This window comes from Equus quagga, chromosome 1 (genome assembly GCF_021613505.1).
Source record: "Equus quagga isolate Etosha38 chromosome 1, UCLA_HA_Equagga_1.0, whole genome shotgun sequence".
NCBI lineage: Eukaryota > Metazoa > Chordata > Mammalia > Perissodactyla > Equidae > Equus > Equus quagga.
Window position 1 is genome coordinate 181,936,652 of NC_060267.1, and position 16,607 is coordinate 181,953,258.

The window sequence follows — 16,607 nt, forward strand, 5'->3', positions numbered from 1 at the left end:
AATGGTCTCACACAAAATGCTAGCGTTTTGATTTAATGCTCATAATTTCACTGAGAAAACCAATCCATTTTAATTTTTCCATAGTCACTACAACATTTCAGTTCACAGAACGAGGAAAATGCCCAAATATTTGTTGCTTGGTTTAAAGTTATTTTGTTGTTTTTAACCAGATACCCTATCTTAGGTTTTTTAAAAGGGAGAAAATGCATACATTAGTTTGAAAAGTACATTTTAAATGTTTTTTACACAGTGGTAATATATTCTGAAGTCTTCAACTCTCAGGTCAGATTGGATTAAACATATGATTTTTAAAAATTAATGCTAAAAAGATTGTATTGAATTAGTTGATTCACTTTTTATGACTTTAGCTGACAGAATTAGCTTTTATAATTAAAGTATTAATCAGTTTTGTATTTTTTTAAAGTTACTGAATCCAACTGCTCTCATATTGTTAAGAATATAGTCATATTGAGTCTTATCCACAATGCTAAGATAACAGTCTTAATCTCAGCCTCAAAGAGAGGATACTCATATTTTCTTCTTTCTTTTGGTGTAAGCTATTGTGAGTATTTGGGTTTTGTTTTCTTAAATCCACATTTTACTTGTTTTCTATTTGAGTAATGAGTTAATAGAAATTTACTATCTAATGGACATACCATACCTCTTTCCATTGTTTATTGTCTTTTTGAGATATCCCTTATTCTACTGGCTTAGAGTTTGTTGAGTAAGTCTTTTTTCACCTTGGCAGTTAGAATTAATTATTTTACATATTTATTCATATTCCCACTTGGCTTTCTGTTGGATTCAACTCTGAATCCTTTTAATATATCCCCATATGCAGTGCCCATCTTTTTAAAAGGTATTTTCTATACCTGGTTCTAGCATTTATTTCCTTAAAATGCTGGGGCCACAATGATGTATAATATTCCTGGGGCAAGAGAAACAGATGTAGCGTATTGATTGTGGTCTTTGCTGAGTTCATGGTTAACTAAGCTGGAAACTAGAACTGATTTTTCCTTAAATATGTGTGGAGTTTTTTTCATTAAGATAAACACCTTTTGTTACACTAAGAATAACTATTAAAGGTTATCAACAACAGCAAAAAAGAAAGCTTCATGCAATTCTAAAATATGTAATTTATAGTAAGTTGTAAAGAATCTCATGTGTGTGTGTTTGAACAATATGCAATAATCATTTATTCTTACCAATTTCTGCTTATCCTAATCCAGTGTCCTCAAACTTGAGTAGGACAAAGTAATTTTAAGCAAGTTCTAGAATCAGATGGAGTATAATTTTTTTTACCCAAAAGAGTACGTAAGAGCAAGTCAGGCCAAACTAGTGTAAAGTTTGGCTGTGGCCTTTATCGTTTGTATGATCTTGGGCAAATCATCACACCGTTTAATTTTTCTAAGCCTCACCATTAGTAAAATGGAGATGATAATACCTATCTTATAAGACTGTTGTGAGGATTCAATGAGAAAATGTACGTAAAGTGTTAAGACCAGAACATGGTATATAGGAAGCATCCAAAAGATGGAAATTGCTTTTATTATGACTATTGTAGTCTTTGTCGCTATCTTAGCACAGTCATTCTTACAGTCCCAGCTTCTGGAGACTGCTTCTGAGACTTTTATGGACATCACAAGTCTCCTTGCTGATCCCCTGGCTGCTGCGGGTCACATTTATTCAAGCGGGAAAGTATGCTTTTGCTTTAGCATGTCTGTTTCTTTCTGATTTTCTATACCTCAGCTCGTCTAGCTCTGTGTTCACTTAAAGGCATGTTGTTCGTGGAACGTGAATCATCTCTTGTGTCTTTCTGCTAATTCTGTATTATTCCCCAACACCAGCCTTATCCTTATATAGGGGTGTTTTGGTAAAATGTGCACTTTTTTTTAGTTAAGGTATTTATTGAATATTTTCTAGAACTAACTGAAAATTGAGTTTTATGAAAAATGAACAGTTAGAGTGATCTGTATTTGAAAAGAAGTATGAATGTTTTGGATAATGCTGGCTATTATAAAACAGTATTTCATTGCTGAAGTAATTTCTTTTGAAACCAGAATAAATATTATCAATGTCACTAACAAGAGACTCCTGCACTCCTTCAACCTCCCAAAGGCAGTTTGCCTTGAGTTCTCGCCAAAAAACACTGTCCTGGCAACGTGGCAGCCTTATACTAGTAAGTATTTTCCAATTGTAAAAATATTCTGACAGGACCAGTTCAACTCAGTGTGGAAAAAGAGAATGTTTATAACCTTATAGGAAAGTAGTTAATCTTTATGGTAGTAAATAGTATTTGTAAATGTTTTTAATCAGCCGTTAATCTTGTGTTCCCCAAGTACAATGAGCTTTAGGTAATATCAAGGTATAGTAAGTTAGTGAAAAGACCCATCATGAGATGGAGGAAGAGAAGGAGCTAAGGGAAAATTTAGAAAGTAAATAACCACTAGATAGAGAAGGTCTCAAACATTAAGGATGCTAGTGACCTTTAACGTGAAGAAAGGTGGGGCCGGGCCGGTGGCGTAGGGCTTAAGTGCACACGTTCCGCTTCTCCACGGCCCAGGGTTCACCAGTTCAGATCCCAGGTGTGGACATGGCCCCGCTTGGCAAAAGCCATGCTGTGGTAGGCGTCCCACGTATAAAGTAGAGGAAGATGGGCACGATGTTAGCTCAGGGCCAGTCTTCCTCAGCAAAAAGAGGAGGATTGGCAGTAGTTAGCTCAGGGCTAATCTTCCTCAAAAAAAAAATGTAAAATGAAAAAAGGCTTTCAATAATCATTATAAATGAAAGAGGAAGTACAGTAGACACAACATCTAAGAAATGTGAGTGGTCCAACAGAGAGGAGGGAATGGTGTGCTGATTTCTAACACATTTAAAGATATATAATACGTGAACATTTCACGTGATTCAGAGATGAGTAGGAAAATATTGAGAACTGGTCTAGGGGCTTATTTATTTATTTTGAGGAAGATTAGCCCTGAGCTAACATCTGCTGCCAATCCTTTTGCTGAGGAAGACTGGCCCTGAGCTCACATCCATGCCCATCTTCCTCTACTTTCTATGTGGGACGCCTCCCACAGCATGGCGTGCGAAGCGGTGCCATGTTCACACCTGGGATCTGAACCGGGGAACCCCGGGCCACCGAAGCGGAACGTGCGAGCTTGACGGCTGTGCCACTGGGCCAGCCCTAGGGGGTTGTTTTAAGAATCATTTTCTAAAAATGTGGATATTGTTCGGTAAATAGAAGAAAATAGTTCCTTTTTGGGTTATAAATTTTCTGAGTTTGTTCTTTCAAGAGGCTTGGACTCTAATGAGTCTTACTTTTCCAAGTAAATAAAAGAGCAATTGAGAATCCGTTGAGAATCATGGATGGTTTTACATAACTTTTGTGTGTGTGTGACTTATAGATATAAGCTTTCATAATAGGACAGTTTAAGCCATTTAACAGCAAACACGTCAAACTTAATAAATAAGAAATCTCTTAAGTACTTTTTTAAAGATTGGCACCTCAGCTAACAACTGTTGCCAATCGTTTTTTTTTTTTTTTTCCTGCTTTGTCTCCCCAAATCCTCCGGTACATAGTTGTATATCTTAGTTTCAGGTCCTTCTAGTTGTGGTTAAGTATTCTTAAAATCTATAGTAATTAGCTCATTTCAGAAATGCTGAACTTTGGTCAAACAGCTGTCATGTCGCCATGGCTTTAGGAATGGATGAGTAAATCTATAATTAAAGCTAGAGGGGAAAGTCGATTTAAAGCAACTCTTCATTTTTTTAAGAAGGAAATCTTTTTACTAGTACTAGGAGACAATTACTACAACAAATCTTGTTTTTATTGCAGCTTCTAAGGATGGCACAGCTGGGATACCTAACCTACAACTTTATGATGTGAAAACTGGGACATGTTTAAAGTCTTTCAACCAGAAAAAAATGCAAAATTGGTAAATAAGTGCTTTAAAATGCTAGTTATTTACAAAATATTTTCAATATCTTCATTGTATAATACTTGTTTCTCTGGTATTGACTTAGAAAATAACTTGTCAGACCAAAATCTAGATTTTTAAGGATTTTGTATGTAGGAATGTAATAGAGTAAAAACTTGTTCTTTCTTTTGTTTAGTATTCGAATGAAAAGGGACACTATTTTCCTATTACATACGCTAAAACTATTAGCAACTGACTTGACATCATTTATAAGTATTTTTCCTTAAATGGTAAACAATATCACAAACTTGACATGTTATGTGATGTTATATTTTGTCTAAATTATTTTTGTATTCTTTCTTTTCAATATAGGTGTCCATCCTGGTCAGAAGATGAAACTATTTGTGCCCGAAATGTCAACAATGAAGTTCACTTCTTTGAAAGCAACAATTTTAGTATGGAAAGATTTATGAAACAATATTATTTAGTATAAATGTATACAGTGTTGATTGCCTTATATGGCATTATATTACTTACTATAAATGGATCCAGTTTTGATTGCTTTATATCCCATCCTAAATACTGTTACTATATTAATCAACAATTGCTGTTATAGTAATTCATTTGATTAACTCTTAGAAATCTTAAAAGCTAATGAAATTTTATAGCACAAAGATTTTTTTAATAATAACTTTTGTTATCTGGTAATTGCTGTTAAGACATTTGAATACGTTTTTCTGAGTTTAGTTGCTATTGAAATTCCGGTACAAGTTTTTAAAATGTTTTATTGTGTAGAATTTCAAACTCAAAAATAGACACCTAGTCCCAATAACCACCAACCCGTTACCAACCCTGCCTTGTCCATACATCTGTCCATCCCTCGTCCGTCTCTCTCATTCTGCCAAAGGCAGTGCTAGATGTCATGTAATTTTACCTGTAAATATTTCAGTATGTATCTCTGGAGATTAGGGCTCTTGACTTTTTTTTAAGTTAGCCACCATATCATTATCACAGTGTTCGAATTTCTAATAATTGCAAATGGTATAATTTTTTTAAAACTCAGGATACAAATAAAGTCCCTCACATTGCAATTGATTGATATATCTTCTAAGTTTCTTTTAAGCTATAGATGCTCTCTCCATCTCCTTTTTTCTTCCTTTGCAGTTTATCATTTAAGAAAGAAGGTTATTGTCCTATATATTTTCCCGTGGTTTGAATTTTGCTATTGTATCTCATCCTATAATTTAACAAGTTCATCTGTCCCCTGTAAATAGGTGTTTGGATCTAGAGTCGGTCAGCTTCAGGTTCTTCTTTTTTGGGGAGATGAGGGCAAGACGACATCATAAGGTGATATTAAGTTCTTTTATCAAGAAGCACGTAATGTCTTGTCTTTAATTTTGTGAAGTTAGTTGACATTAATGTTCAATGCCTAGATCCATTTTTATGTGAGTGGTTACAAGTTGATGATGTTCTAATCCACCCTTCCCTCTCATTTATTAGCTGTAGTACTTCTATAAAGAGAAATTCCCTCATCTACTATTTGGTTTCCTAGAGGTACTATTTATATAGGAAAGGCAGGATAGGTGTTCTTTCCCTTTATCACTTTTACTATAATGAGTTCTTTCTCTAGCAGTCTCCATCACAACCAGTTAGTTCCCCCCCATCCTTCTGAACTGTGGATTTAAATATATATGATGTGTTTCAATCAATTGCAATTATTATCATTATTGATGCACAAATTGTCTCATCCTTGGTCAATTAGTCTTTAATGACTTCTTTGCTATACGGTAAGACAAGCCGGTCAGGGATTATCTTGTGTATTTCCTGCTATACACCTGGAATTGGCCAATGCTCTAAAATACTCTGGTTCCTTTTAGTAGAAAATTGTGTTTAGAAACCACAGTCTGGGTGTAAGGAATTCTCATTGCTACTGTGTTGATCATCGCTTCTAGGTCTCTTTTTCTTTTTCTTTTTTATCTTATATCTGTATTTCCTTTTGTTTACAACAAGAATCCTGATTCTCTAGGACACTAGGGGAGATAGTTTGAGAATGTCATATTCACATACAGTCATGCGTCACTTAACAACGAGGATATGTTCTGAGAACTGCGTCGTTAGGCGATTCTGTCATTGTGTGAACATCAGAGTGTACTTACACACACCTAGATGGCATAGCACCTAAGCTATGTAGTACTAATCTTTTAGTTGTATATGCAGTCTGTCATTGACCAAAACATCATTTTGCAGCACATGACTATCATTATTCATTTCCTTTGTTCCACATTAACTATATAGTATTCTTAGAATGGCAATACCAACAATAACACCAATAACTTGATTACTGAAAATAATTTAAAGAAAAAAAGTTTTGCAGTTCCTTTTATCCTTAGAGTGACTGTACACTTTCAAGTGTATTAAAGTAGAAAGGGAATTGGTAACTGTTTACGTGTACCAAAGATGGACTGCAGGTTGATTTTGAGCACCGTGCACACAATCTTAGCCATGCACTTCATTTTCTTGTTTTCAAGACTCATTCCTGCCCCACTGATTTTGGATTAGTTTGCTTGCTTATCTTACTGGCCTCTGTGAGCATTCCAAAAGAAGGGGGCTGCCAGTTTTTGCTCCCATTAACTTGGGGAGCTGCATTGTTTATAACATGGCTTCTGACTGCCTGGCACAGAGGAGGCACTCAATAAATATGAGCCATTGTTACTGTTGTGATCATCATTATCATGTATCTGTTTATCACATTCGTTACAGAATTTCTGTATCCACATTCTACAGTAGCAGGCTAGAGTCATCTTTCCCACTTCACGAGCTCTAAGACTGCTTTATTGCAGAGGTTGAAGAGAAGAGAACTGACATTTATTGAATACATACTGTGTACCTGGCACTGTGCTCTTAAAATGAGTCACTTGGGCCAGCCCTGTGGCCTAGTGGTTAAGTTCTGTGCACTCCACTTCGGCAGCCTGGGTTTGGTTCCCGGGCACGTACCTACAACGTACCTACACCACTCCTTGGTGGCCATGCTGTGGCAGTGACCCACATAGAAAATAGAGGAAGATTGATACAGATGTTAGCTCAGGGTGAATCTTCCTTAACAACAAAAAAATCATCATTAAAAAAAATTTGTCACTGGGAGTTGGATATGTAATTCCATTACTTGTCCAATGTCACAGCTAGTAAGTGGCTGAGTAGGAATTCAAGGGCAGGCCTGTCTTGTGCCCAGCCCATGCTTTTTCCACTGTGTTGCTCTACCTTACCTACATGAGACCACAGTGAGCAGTATTAGTATACAGTTGCATTAACCTTTTATAAGGCATTCAGAATTTAACATATTCCTGTTAGCTTCTCTCATGAATCTAACACCATTTACTTTTTTTTAGATACAATCACAAATAAATTGCATTTGCAAAAAATTAGTGATTTTGTGTTATCACCTGGACCCCAGCCATACAAGGTAATTGCTACATTGTTTTTGTTTATTTATGTGGGATATTGGGATTAAACCTTTTCCTTGTTTTTAGTAACTGTAAAAACATGTCCATCTTAGTTTACCTGCTTCAAAAAATTAAGTAATCACTTATGTCTGTGTATCGTAGGTGGCTGTCTATGTTCCAGGAAGTAAGGGTGCACCTTCATTTGTTAGATTATATCAGTACCCCAACTTTGATGGACCTCATGCAGCTTTAGCCAATAAAAGTTTCTTTAAGGCTGATAAGGTTACAATGCTATGGAATAAAAAAGGTATGATAAATACATTTATCTCTTATTTTGTTTATCAACTATTAATTTAGACTTATATTTTTGCATATATAGAAAAAAAGGGTATCAGTGCTTATTTAATGAAAATTTACATGTGCTCTGTTATACTTTTTAATATTTTTCTTACCACCATTTTTAGGCTAATTTGTGTTTTAAACCTAATTAAAGTTTTTACTGTCTAGCTACTGCTGTGTTGGTAATAGCTAGCACCGATGTTGACAAGACAGGAGCTTCCTACTACGGGGAACAGACACTGCACTACATTGCGACAAACGGAGAAAGCGCCGTGGTGCAGCTACGTGAGTACCCCAGCAGGCCTCCTGTGATGAAAACAAGGAGAGTAAAACATGTTGTGCCTTAAAGATGATATCCTCTAAATTCTTGAGCAAGTGATAAAACTCACATTTTATAACCTTTAAGATAAAACTCCTGTTACGTAAGAAACTTAAAATCTCCCCATACATACCTTATTTTGACAGAATCCGATTAGGTAATTTAGTCATGCTAGCGTTTCAGTAGGGAACTTGCTTATTGAGGCAATCGCCTTGTAGTAGCTCTTTTGGGACTTATTTACCTTATTAGGACAGCAAGTTGATCTAGTGAGTTTAGCACTATCTTCAGAACTAAAGAATGTTACTACTTCATCTTTTTGTTTGGTTTTGTTTTTTGAGAAAGATTAGCCCTGAGCTAACATCTGCTGCCAATCCTCCTCTTTTTGTTGAGGAAGACTGGCCCTGAGCTAACATCTGCTGCCAATCCTCCTCTTTTTTGCTGAGGAAGACTGGCCCTGAGGTAACATCCATGCCCATCTTCCTCTACTTTATACGTGGGACACCTACCACAGCATGGCTTGCCAAGTGGTGCCGTGTCCCCAGCTGGGATCCGAACCAGTGAACCCCAGGCCGCTGAAGCGGAATGTGCGAACTTAGCCACTGCACCACCATGCCGGCCCCCATCTTTTGTTTTGATGAGCTAAATTAACTGTAAAATAATACTATTTTAAAATTCTGGCAACTCTCTTAATTTTTTCGTTTTTAATTGGACATGTAAAAGTAAGGTAGCCTTCCTTACAAAAAACTATGTATTCCCATTGAAGTCAGAAACAGAACAAGGATGACTCCCCACTCCACTATTATTTAACATTCTGAAAGAACTAATCAGTGTAACTGGTCAAAAGAATTAAGTATACAGTTTTGAAGGAGAAAATAGAATCATCTCTGCTCATATAGATGAAGTCACAGTATAAATAACAGCCACTGGGGCTGGCCCGGTGGTACAGTGGTTAAGTTCGCACATTTCGCTTCGGCGGCTTGGGGTTCACCAGTTTGGATCCCGGGTGCCGTCATAGCACAGCATGGTAAGCCATGCTATGGCAGGCGTCCCCTGTATAAAGTATAGGAAGGTGGACATGGATGTTAGCTCAGGGCCAGTCTTCCTCAGCAAAAAGAGGAGGATTGGCAGCAGATGTTAGCTCAGGGCTAATCTTCCTCAAAAAACCAAACAAACTACCACTTAAAAAACAGTGGTAGGAAAGATTCCATGTACAGCAACAAAAACTAGAAATATATAGGACTGATGGGAGGAAAATTAAAACTTCTGAGGGACAAACTATGACCCTTAATAGGAAGAATTTTATAAAGCTGTCATTTCTCAGGGCCAGCCTGGTGGCATAGTGGTTAAGTTTGTGCATTCCACTTCATCAGCCCAGGGTTCACAGGTTCAGATCCCAGGTATGGACCTAGCACTGCTTGTCAAGCCATGCTGTGGCAGCATCCCACATAAAATAGAGGAAGATTGGCAACAGATGTTAGCTCAGGGCCAATCTTCTTCACAAAAAATTTTCTCCCCATATTGGTCTAAAAATTATTAAAACGCCAGTACATTTTTTTGGCTTACAGAGAGGCAGATAGCTCAGTGGACCAGAACAGAGTCCAGAAGGAGATCCATACTGCCATAGCCATTGATATATATTAATGTCAGCATTTGAATCAGTGGAGGAAATGTTGATCGTTTAATACATGGTTGGAGGACAGCTGGCTAGCTATTTGGAACAAAAAATTAATATTACTACCTCTTCATCCAAATAAATTGCAGTTGGGCCAAAAGATTATACCTAAAACTACAGAACTAGAAGAAAATGTGGGAGAAATTTTTTTCTAATGTTAAAGTGGAAAAAGACTTTCTAAACAAGGCTGAATGCATAAGGGAAAAATGACAAATTTGAATATATAAAACTATAGATTTCTACATTGGGGGAAGAAGAGACAACAGATTAAGCAAAACAAACAAAAATTGGGGAAAAAATCTTTTTTGATAGACTTAGGGTAAGTATGGGAAAAGGTGAATTTTGTTAATATATCAAGTAAGTCAATAAAAGACCAATAATGGGAGAGAAAAATAGGCATGGGACAGTAAAGAATAGTCCACAATAAAAGAAGTGAAATTATATATAAATATATTAAAAGGCGCTTAGCTTATAATAAAAGAAATAGAAAGGAAAACAAGATACAGTTTTTCACTTAGTTGTTGGCAAAGATAAAAATCTGAAACCACGCAGTATGAATGAGAGTGAGGGGGAGAAACTGTTGCTGGTGTAAATTGATACAATTGCTTTGAAGGGCTTTTTGGTTGTGTGTTATCAAGTAAATGTATGTGCCCTTTGACCTAGCAATGTCATTCCCACGCGTGTATTTGTGTACACTCACAGTGGAAAACATACAGCAAGGTTTGTAATGGAACGCAGTTCAACTGACAAAGAATGAGCCAGATCTTCAGGTGCTTGCACAGAAAAATCTCCATGATAGAGTATTAAATGAAACAACAAAAGTTTAGAACTGTGTGTGTGTGTGTGTGTGTGTGTGTGTTTAAGAGAGAGAGGCTTAATTTCAATAAAAATATTCTGAAACGCTATGCAAGAAATAAATGGAGGGTTGCCTTTGTATAGAGGGACTTATTTTTGTGGCATGTCTTTTTATATAGTTTGTATTTTTATTACTATGTGCACATATTACCTCTTCCAATAAAAACTAGTTTTTTATTAATAGTGATAATAACCTATGCCTCTATGAGCCCACATTGCCAAAATGTTTAAAAGAAATTAAGATTCTTTAGGGGTTTTTACATAAATTTGTAATCATCTATTAATCCCCATAGTATGTCATGTAAAATATTTTAATTTTAACATACCTTGAAATTTTCTTTTTTAGTACTTGACATGTTTGTGAGTGTTATATGATTATGACTTATGTTAATAAATGTTATATTCATTTAATTCTTTATTGCTAATTTGGATTTTATATTCTTTTTCTAGCAAAAAATGGCCCCATTTATGATGTAGTTTGGAATTCTAGTTCTACTGAGTTTTGTGCTGTTTATGGTTTTATGCCTGCCAAAGCAACAATTTTCAACTTAAAATGTGACCCTGTGTTTGACTTTGGAACTGGTCCTCGTAATGCAGCCTACTATAGCCCTCATGGACATATTTTAGTACTAGCTGGATTTGGAAATCTGAGGGGACAAATGGAAGTGTGGGATGTTAAAAACTACAAACTTATTTCTAAACCGGTGGCCTCTGATTCTACCTATTTTGCTTGGTGCCCAGATGGTGAGCATATTTTAACAGCCACATGTGCTCCCAGATTACGTGTTAATAATGGGTACAAGATTTGGCATTATACTGGCTCTGTCTTGCACAAGTATGATGTGCCATCAAATGGAGAACTGTGGCAGGTTTCTTGGCAGCCATTTTTAGATGGAATATTTCCAGCAAAAACAATAACTTACCAAGCAGTTCCAAGTGATGTACCCAGTGAAGAACCTAAAGTTGCAACAGCTTATAGACCCCCAGCTTTAAGAAATAAACCAATCACCAATTCCAAACTGGTAAGTACACTTTTACTACTTTGGGAGGAAAAGGTTTTTCAGTGTCTGGACCTTTTACTCATGCATGTTCTTGTGTTACTTAGCACCTGATCGGAATAGAAACTCTAGGGTAGAAATCATGGGGGAGCTACTGCTGAAGATGGCGAACAGTTCATATTGTTAAGCTGACAAAGGAGTTAGTTTGAAATCTCTGGGAAAGATAACTGCCTATGACATATTGCCTTTGTAGATCATGGGCTCAAGTTCAAATGCTTGTCCGGCGAGGCTGGTGATGTCAGGCAGTGGTGACGGGAAGAGAATGGTGAAAGGGAGAGGGCCTGCCCTCTTTAAAGGCAGGGCAGCTACACAGCAGGAGCTGATTGTTCCCGTAGATTCAAGGCCCCGTTTGCCAAAATGTCTGATTTTTCAAGACAAAGCAAGTCTGGGTGCTCATGTGAAATTTCTCAATCTTTAGAACGCTTTTGGTCAGACAGACATTTGTTGTCCTTAGGCCGTCAGTTCCCTACTTCTATTGTAAAGTTATGACCAGAGTATTGGTCAGTTTCCTTTTTTTTTTTTAACGATTGGCACCTGAGCTAATAACTGTTGCCAACATTTTTTTGTGTTTTTTTTCCTGCTTTTTCTCCCCAAATCCTCTCAGTGCATAGTTGAATCTGAACTGGCGAAAGCCTGGGCCGCCGAAGCAGAGTGCACGAACTTAACCACTCAGCCACGGGGCCGGCCCCATCAGTTCTGATCTGCTTTAAAATGTTAGTGTTTCAGAGCTCAGGGGAGAGCGTTTACGTATTCATGCCCTGAGTTTCAGTGATGATGTTAAGGAATAAAGGTGCTCTGTAAGAGGAACAGCAGTATTGTTGGTGTTATTAGAAAGGGCCGTACCGCAGGCGTTGGCTGGGACTGTTCCAAGTACATGGAGACATATAGTGACTCAATGATTAGACTCTCAGGGAAGTAAATCCTTTTCCACAGGATGAGTATTCTTGTGCCTCCCTTTGCCACTCTTAACCTTCTCGAAAGCAAAAACAAAAGGAACAACTCTTCCTCCTTCACAAAATGTAGCAGTGGCCTGTAACTTCTTGACTTCGTTGAAATGTTCCGTTTAAACATTTTTGTGGTATTAACTTGTTTTGTAAAAATATATAAAAACTTGGGGCCGGCCCAGTGGCACAGCCGTTAAGTTCACATGTTCTGCTTTGGTGGCCCCAGGTTTGCCAGCTTAGATCCCAGGTGTGGACCTGCACACCACTTGTCAAGCCATGCCTTGGCAGGTGTCCCACATGTAGAGTAGAGGAAGCTGGGCACGAGCCAGCTCAGGGCCAGTCTTCCTCAGCAAAAAGAGGAGGATTGGCAGTAGATGTTAGCTCAGGGCTAATCTTCCTAAAAAAAAAAAAAAAAAAAAAGTATATATATATAAAAACTTATATCACAAATTAAGCCCTATTTATGATATTTGTATTTGAATCAAAAAAGAAAGGATATAGTAGTCATTGGATTTGTCCTTTCTCCATATTGAAATTTTCCTTAGCTAAAATGAAAACAGAATAACATCAACCCATGCTGCTTTCCAAATCTGTGTAAGATAGCACAAGAGGAGGAAATTCTGAATTAACGTGTGTTTTTCTTCTCCGATCCATAAAACTAGTTTGTCTTGGTGGGGGCAGGGAGAGAAATTAATGTAGAAAGATAATACTTTGAAAATGCTGATAAAAGTAGGTGAGAACTTCTTAAAACCCCAATTTTTTTAACATTTAAGATTTCCACAAAATGTTTGCTTTTGTATGTGACATGGTGATTATGTGATCCTGTCAAATCATTTTGGCTGAAGGAACCACATGCCCACTACTGAGAACTTTTTGTTTGTATCTAATTCCGGAAATGAGATAAACGGCAAAGAAAATACTGTCAAGAAGTTGCTGGAAACAAAGACGTTCTAGTTGATAACTTCACAAAGGAGGAGGGTTACGTAGCAGAAGGGAAATAAAAGGGTGGTAGAATTCTTCTCCCTGAAGAAAAAAGGTACTTTTGTTATAAGTAAAAATTCATATATAAATTATACTTGAAGAAGTATTTCTTGGCTTTCCAAAAAACCTTCACTTTTATAATGTGTTCATCAAAACATAATATTGATACAACTGAAGAAACAAATTTCATTAATGATGAAATTGTGTACAGTGGACGCAGCAGTAAAGCCAGGACTCGTGTCCGTAGCAGCTGTGTGGGGTTTCTTTGTCTAAAGTGAACGTCTGTCAGTAGCTACGTGATGCTCGTAGTGTGGAAGAGACTTGTGATTCATCCTTTTTTCTTGCCTCATTTTTAATTGCTTTATCAGTTTTTGAAGTTCTCCTGAGTAGAAACTTTTTCAGTCAAAGCAAGATGCTATAGAAGAACCCACTATTGAAAGAATTTTTTTTTTTTTTAAGATTGGCACCTGAGCTAACAACTGTTGCCAATCTGTTTTTTTTCTTTCTTTCTGCTTTTTCTCCTCAAATCCCCCAGTACATAGTTGTATATTTTAGTTGTGGGCCCTTCTAGTTGTGGCACGTGGGACGCCACCTCAGCGTGGCCTGATGAGTGGTGCCATGTTCGTGCCCAGGATCCAAACTGGCGAAACCCTGGGCCGCCATAGCAGAGCACGTGAACTTAACCACTCTGCCACAGGGCCGGCCCCTATTGAAAGAATTTTGATGTATAGAACAAACTGTTCAGCAAATATTAGTCTATCTTAAATAACACTGTATGCAGTTGGGATAAAAAAGAAGGGAAAGGGGCTTGCCATCCAGATTTGTCTCTTCTACAAATGTGGGTTCTCATATATTCAGTTGCGTCAAGTAGGGTATGTACATAGAACTTTGATGACCTGAAATAGTTACGTAGCTGCTGAGATAAAGCCACTTTATGGTTTCTTATTTATCCTTCTGTGACTTAAATATTTGAGCCCTGTCCATTTCCATAAAGCACTTCTAAGTACAGCATAGTTCTGAGATCTAGTGCTCAAGAAACTTCATGGAGATCTGGTCCTTTTGATGTGCTGAGTATGCTTGAGTCTAAGAGAGAGTTAATGTTCAGACGATAGCAAGGTAGAGAGAAACCAGTAAGTAGATCAATCTGGTGAGAGGTTGTAGTGCTGTCACTTATACTGGGTGTTGCCTGCAGCCACTCTGGAGATACTGGAACCTCTATAAATTTTTTATTTTCAGCTTTATTGAAGTACACTTGTCCTATAGAATTGTAAAATATTTAAAGTGTACATCATGGTGATTTGACACATGTTCATTGTGAAAAGATCCCTCCCATCCAGTTAATTAACATGTCCATCACTTCACGTATTTATCTTTTTTTTGGTGAGAACATTTGCGTTCTACTCTCTTAGCAAATTTCAATTATACAAAACGGGGTTACCAACTATAGTCATCATGTTTTATGTTAGATCCTCCTTGGTCCTATGCTCAATTCACCCTCTTTCTGTTGTGGAATATACTTGATAGATGGTTTTATAAATATCTGATGATGGAAATGATTTTCTGTTTTCATTGTATAGTCTGATAAGTCATTTAAGTTTTTTGTCAGCCTCTTCATTATGTTACCCCTAGATTTGTAATTCTGCAGTTACTTACCCCTTCCTATTTAATTTATTTTCTTATGGTCTGTTTTAGTTTTTCTATTTGCCTTTATTTTTAATCTTCTAATCTCTGATTTTGCAAGTAAAGAGCTAGCAAGTAATTCTTTGTGCAAAGAAAACAAATGAGGCAACTGGGTTTCTGTTGACAGTGGTCAGATCTAGAAAGACTGCAGAAGAAGCTATTGTCAGTGTCTGATTTCATAGGAATCATGGGTCAGTAGTAGTACTAAGAAAAATTCCATTGTTTAAAGAAAACTAAAGTGAATTTCACCAGCCCTTACATAACTGAGAGATATCCTATATGAACTGATAGGAAGGTCCTCATTAAATCCACCTTGACAGTTGGGGTGTGCCTGCTGCTAATAAGAGGTTTGAAATATTCTTTGCCAGTGATCTTAAAATAAATTTGATAAATTTACTAGCAAATTTGTATGATTTGTTGTATATGTTTTTAAAAACATGGACTCCATTTCAAAATTGTTTATTTTATGTTTTCCATAGCATGAGGACGAACCACCTCAGAATATGAAACCACAACCAGGAAATGATAAGCCATTATCAAAAACAGCCCTTAAAAATCAAAGGAAGCATGAGGCTAAGAAAGCTGCAAAGCAGGTATTGGGGGCACTAATCTCTTCAAAACAAAACAAAACAAAATCAGTTAAATTAGCTTTAAGCCTTAAAGTTTAAAGAAGTGTAGTCTTAAAGTCTTGACTGTTATGTTATAAAATGTAGTTGGAGTTAGCTGGCTTTAAGCAGCCAGAATGCCTTTCTTTTGCGTTTGCCTGTGAATTTCTAAGTAGTCCTATATATATAATGGAGGATTCAAGAAGCTGAACCTGACCTTAAAGCCTGACACCCTAATGGGATTATATAGTATGTCACTTGCTATAGACTTGCGTTTGCTGGAGCCTGTGTGAAGTGGTATACTTTGCTTTCTTGAAAGCATGTGTTTGTTAAGAGAGAATAGAAATTACATGACTATAAGGCTGTTTTGTCACTCCATATTACATTACTATAGGAAATTATTCAACTGGGAATCTAAACTCCAGAAGTTCCCAAACAACGGAATTGTTCTACAGTAATCCTTCTTTTTGCTGAGGAAGATTAGCCCTGAGCTAACATCTGTGTCAGTCTTCCTCTATTTTGTATGTGAGTCACCGTCCCAGCATGGCCGCTGATGAGTGGTGTAGCTCTGTGCCCAGGAACTGAACCTGGGCTGGAGAAGTGGTGCACACTGAACTGAACAGTAGGCCACGGGGTCAGCCCCTAAAGTAATTCTCTCTGATTCTGTAGTTGAAAGACCACACCAGTGTAATGCGTGATAAATAAATTGTGATCGTATGTGGTTTGTGGTGACTGAGGTCAGCTGGGCTGGGACTGTCTGGTTAGTGGAGTTGTGCCGACCGTAGTTTTGAGAT

General features: G+C 37.1%; 1 protein-coding gene across 2 annotated transcripts in view; it reads left to right on the top strand.

Annotated features, from left to right (window-relative positions):
- EIF2A (eukaryotic translation initiation factor 2A) overlaps positions 1-16,607 on the top strand; it is a 35,542-nt gene that overhangs the window by 14,002 nt on the left and 4,933 nt on the right. The window contains exons 4-11 of one of the 2 annotated variants that reach the window (XM_046671719.1): positions 2,061-2,179; positions 3,839-3,938; positions 4,293-4,375; positions 7,307-7,380; positions 7,523-7,667; positions 7,868-7,984; positions 10,996-11,567; positions 15,688-15,801. In XM_046671719.1, the coding sequence (XP_046527675.1) occupies positions 2,061-2,179; positions 3,839-3,938; positions 4,293-4,375; positions 7,307-7,380; positions 7,523-7,667; positions 7,868-7,984; positions 10,996-11,567; positions 15,688-15,801 (1,324 nt within the window). The remainder of the gene's footprint in view (positions 1-2,060; positions 2,180-3,838; positions 3,939-4,292; positions 4,376-7,306; positions 7,381-7,522; positions 7,668-7,867; positions 7,985-10,995; positions 11,568-15,687; positions 15,802-16,607) is intronic. The other variant, XM_046671728.1, reaches the window with a different exon arrangement.